This window comes from Coffea eugenioides, chromosome 2 (assembly GCF_003713205.1).
Source record: "Coffea eugenioides isolate CCC68of chromosome 2, Ceug_1.0, whole genome shotgun sequence".
NCBI lineage: Eukaryota > Viridiplantae > Streptophyta > Magnoliopsida > Gentianales > Rubiaceae > Coffea > Coffea eugenioides.
This window is the reverse complement of record NC_040036.1, coordinates 61086993-61090625: the sequence shown is the minus strand read 5'-3', so window position 1 is coordinate 61090625 and position 3633 is coordinate 61086993. Positions and strand designations below refer to the sequence as shown.

General features: G+C 39.3%; 1 protein-coding gene across 1 annotated transcript; it reads right to left on the bottom strand.

Moving 5' to 3' along the window:
• Positions 1-455: 455 nt before the first annotated feature.
• Positions 456-1821, bottom strand: LOC113760000 (tRNA:m(4)X modification enzyme TRM13 homolog). Its single transcript, XM_027302577.1, is given in 2 exon segments — positions 456-534; positions 536-1821. Coding segments are annotated over 2 exon segments (1365 nt in total).
• Between the last annotated feature and the right edge of the window lie 1812 nt (positions 1822-3633).

Genomic DNA, 3633 nt, shown 5'->3' with positions numbered 1-3633 from the left:
AATACATACTGCTCGATAACGCTCGACGAGCAATCGAGCTTAACTAAAAATGATTGATACTCAGCTCGTTTGAGTAAACGAGCCGATCAAGATCGACTCGAACTCGATCAATGCTGAGCCGAGTCAATCGTTTGATCGATTAACTCGCAAATCGCTCGGTTCATTTGCACCCCTAATTCAAATGCATTTTACGATGAAAACAAAATAAAAATAAAAGGTACTTCAAACTTTTTGCGTAGATGAACTGCGCAGCCATCATCAAGGAATTGCACACAGCCATCATCAAGGAACTCCGGAGGGAAAGGGGAAGAAAGAGGAGGAAATAGTCGGTTTGAAGAATTGTCTGATGCTTTTTAAAAATCATCTGATACGTTGATCTGATGAAGTTCCCTGATTCACAGTCTGTTGTCTCTGGGTTTTGGAGGCAAAGAATTTATTTAACAGCAACAGAATCATTATAATCCATTGCCCTGCCTAGCAATCAGTAAATGGTTTTCAGGAGAGATACCGGGTGGAACATACTTTACAACTTGAGTGTAATCCACGCTCCTTGAGCCTCATCAATCTTCCAGCATCAATGATATCCTTACACACGAATCCCACCACTGCCCTCTCCACAGCGCTCATATTCCTAACAACGTCTCCCACTCCAGACTGACTTAATTCTGCTTCAATCTCTTCCTTCTCATTGAGACTTAGATTCGGCGAGCTGTCAACGACAAAAATGTCCGATCCATGGTCTGCATCAACTGCCCAGCTAGTAAGCCATGTCATTGCATGGAAATCTTCCTTGGTCAAACCGAGATTCAATATGTAGTTCTTATTTATGTAGTGTTTCCACTGACAAAGATGATGACAGCACGTAGCTATAGCGAGACCTCTGAGGAAACAACTGGCTTTCAACTGATCAGCATGATTTTGAGCACTTTGTTCCAATATGCAACACTTCAACGTCATATCTGTTGCCGGCCCACAAAGATGTTTACCAATTGCCAAATAAGGAACCCCTTGCAAAGACTCGACAGCATTCAAGTTCAAATCTTCAATATCGATCCTCAAGCGCTCCAACATCAGGTTCTCTATTTGTCTCAAACTTCGATCAGCCTTAAGCTTGTAGGACTTGCGCTCAACCAAAAGCACTTTTTTAATCCCGTAGCAGTCAGCAAGCAATTGGGTCAGGTAACCCCTCCCAGCTCCAAATTCCACGACAGCAGGAACATCAACATCGCTGCGGTCTAGAGTCCTCGCATCAATTACAGCATCCTCTACACCAGACTTGCGCAACAGTCCAAATTCTTCCAGGTTACCAAGGATGGAGGCCTGCTGCAAAACATGTTTCTCTTGGAAGGGTAACTTCCGATCGATTTGTCTACGAGTAGATCAAACAGCACAAGCTTGAGGAATCTTGAAAGAATCTTGAATGCGGGTATTATCGGAGAGGGATGCATGAATGCTCTTGATTTTGCGGATCAAGTCACAGAATTCAGGGACAGTCTTGTTGTAGATAGCTCGTCTCTTCATATGTGAAGCAGTAGCAGTATGATCTTCATCGATGACTCCGCCGGCATTGATGCCCTTTTGGTAATAGGGTTGGAGGGAGAGAGACTGAGCTTGTTTGAGGGAGGGGCATCTGGTAAGGTGATTTTCAAGATTATGCTGGAGTACGGAGTGAGAAGGGTCAAGGGGGCATTGAATCCATTGGTGATTGGACCTTTGTGTGTGGTTGCCGCAGAAAGAGGAATTAGGGAGAGGAGCATTGGCACAGAGTCTATTCTTCTTTGGGAGCCAAAACTGGCAGCGCTCACTCTTCAAATCGACCATCAATTATTGCTTTTCAAATGCACCATTCTCCGGCGGCGGCGGTCCCGGGAGGGTTTGGTGTGTGTTGCAGTATCGTCTCTGCAGTTTTGGGATATCCATTAGCTCCTTGTCATAAATTACTTTTGGTTTGCATGTTTACAATGTCTGACAAAATCGTGAAACTTTACTTGTTCATTTCACTATTTCAATTAGAATCTATAGACTTGATAATATCTTTTTAATGTTGTAGATCAACATAATATCAAACTTTATATTGATTTCCTTTTGGTTATCTTTTGTCTAAGTACTAATTTTGATTTACAATTTCTTATTTTCTTGCTTACTTTTTTCCCCCTTTTTCACATATTCAGGTTTCCTATTGTCGTATTTTAGGCTTGTCTTAAGAAAAAGGCGCTTTTGAATTGTCAATTTTCAAACTAAAGCTTTAGATCTGTCTTTTTATCTTTTAAATTAGACAAATGCTGGTAGTTCCATGAAAGGAAAGAAAGATTAGTTTTGTTAAATAATTTATAATGCATTCAAGTATAAGAACACATGTCATATATTTGTATACCTTAATAAATGCCATGACGGACTAGTAAATTTTGAATAACTTTTCTTGCACAAAATTTTAGATTTTTTAAAAGCAGTAATTTTAGTGTTTGCTGTATAGTTACCCAATACCAGTTATTAGCAAAGGCCTTGAATAACAATGACACTTTTATTATACCTTGATCTTAGAGGGTAAAAGAAATTTAAATTCAAATGCTGAGTCATGAATATGAAACCTATCCACTAAAGATTTATTTTCACATAATCTCATTTAGTTTTAGTTATCACTTCATGGCAGGAATGCAACACATATAATATGAAAGCAATAAATTTTTTTGGATGCTTTTACCTAATGAGCCAGATAAATGTTCCAACATTGTGTTTTACCAAAATCACCTTTTCTTTGTTTTCTTGAATATGCAAGGTTAAGCTATGTTTGACATTGTTACACCCTTATATATATAATCACCTAATTAGCTAATCAACTGTGTTTATAGTGTGTTGTTATTCATATTCTAATGGCAGCAAACAACCTTCCCATTCGTGATGGATCTGTGATTTTTGTGAGGTATATGCAATGCTTTTACAATCATGCTGCACATTTAAACAGGTTTGCTTTCGATGGTTGCCAGGAATTCATTGCTGCCGGAGAGGTTGGAACACCTGAAGCTCTCATCTGCGGTGCCTGTGGGTGCTATAGAGGGTTCCATCAAATTTTTGAGTTCCAGGTACCAGCACCCCCTCCTCTTCCTCCACATGAAAACCCGGAGATTCAAATGCCAGCTGAGCCAGTTGTGGAGTTACAATTTGCTGAAGATGCACCTAATAGTCCTCCACCAGTTGAGGAAAGCTCTGAAGAAGAATCAAATGTAGGTGATCTTGAAGAGGGGAGCTTCAATAATTAACAAAGATTTGGATTGTTGCATTTGTCGATGATTTTCATTTAGTTTGTGATTTGAGTGTCAGACTCTCCCCTCTTCCCTTTTCCCCTTGCAGGACTTGGTTCTCCCTTGACCAAAAAAGTGATTAGCTCTAATTTTGGATGATAATACCATCATTGAATATCTTTGACAGCGTCTTTTATTCATATACCGATCTCCTTTTCGCTCATAAGAATTAGAGTCTCCCTTTGGGGGACAAAAAAAGCAGTTCTAAAAATTTGAATCATACATGGCATTGGATGTCTTCAAAAGAACTGTTCATTAACTTTACTTTTTTTTTTTTTTTTTTACGGAAACGTTAGGAATTGTATTAGAAACAAAACAAGCTATACAACTTAAG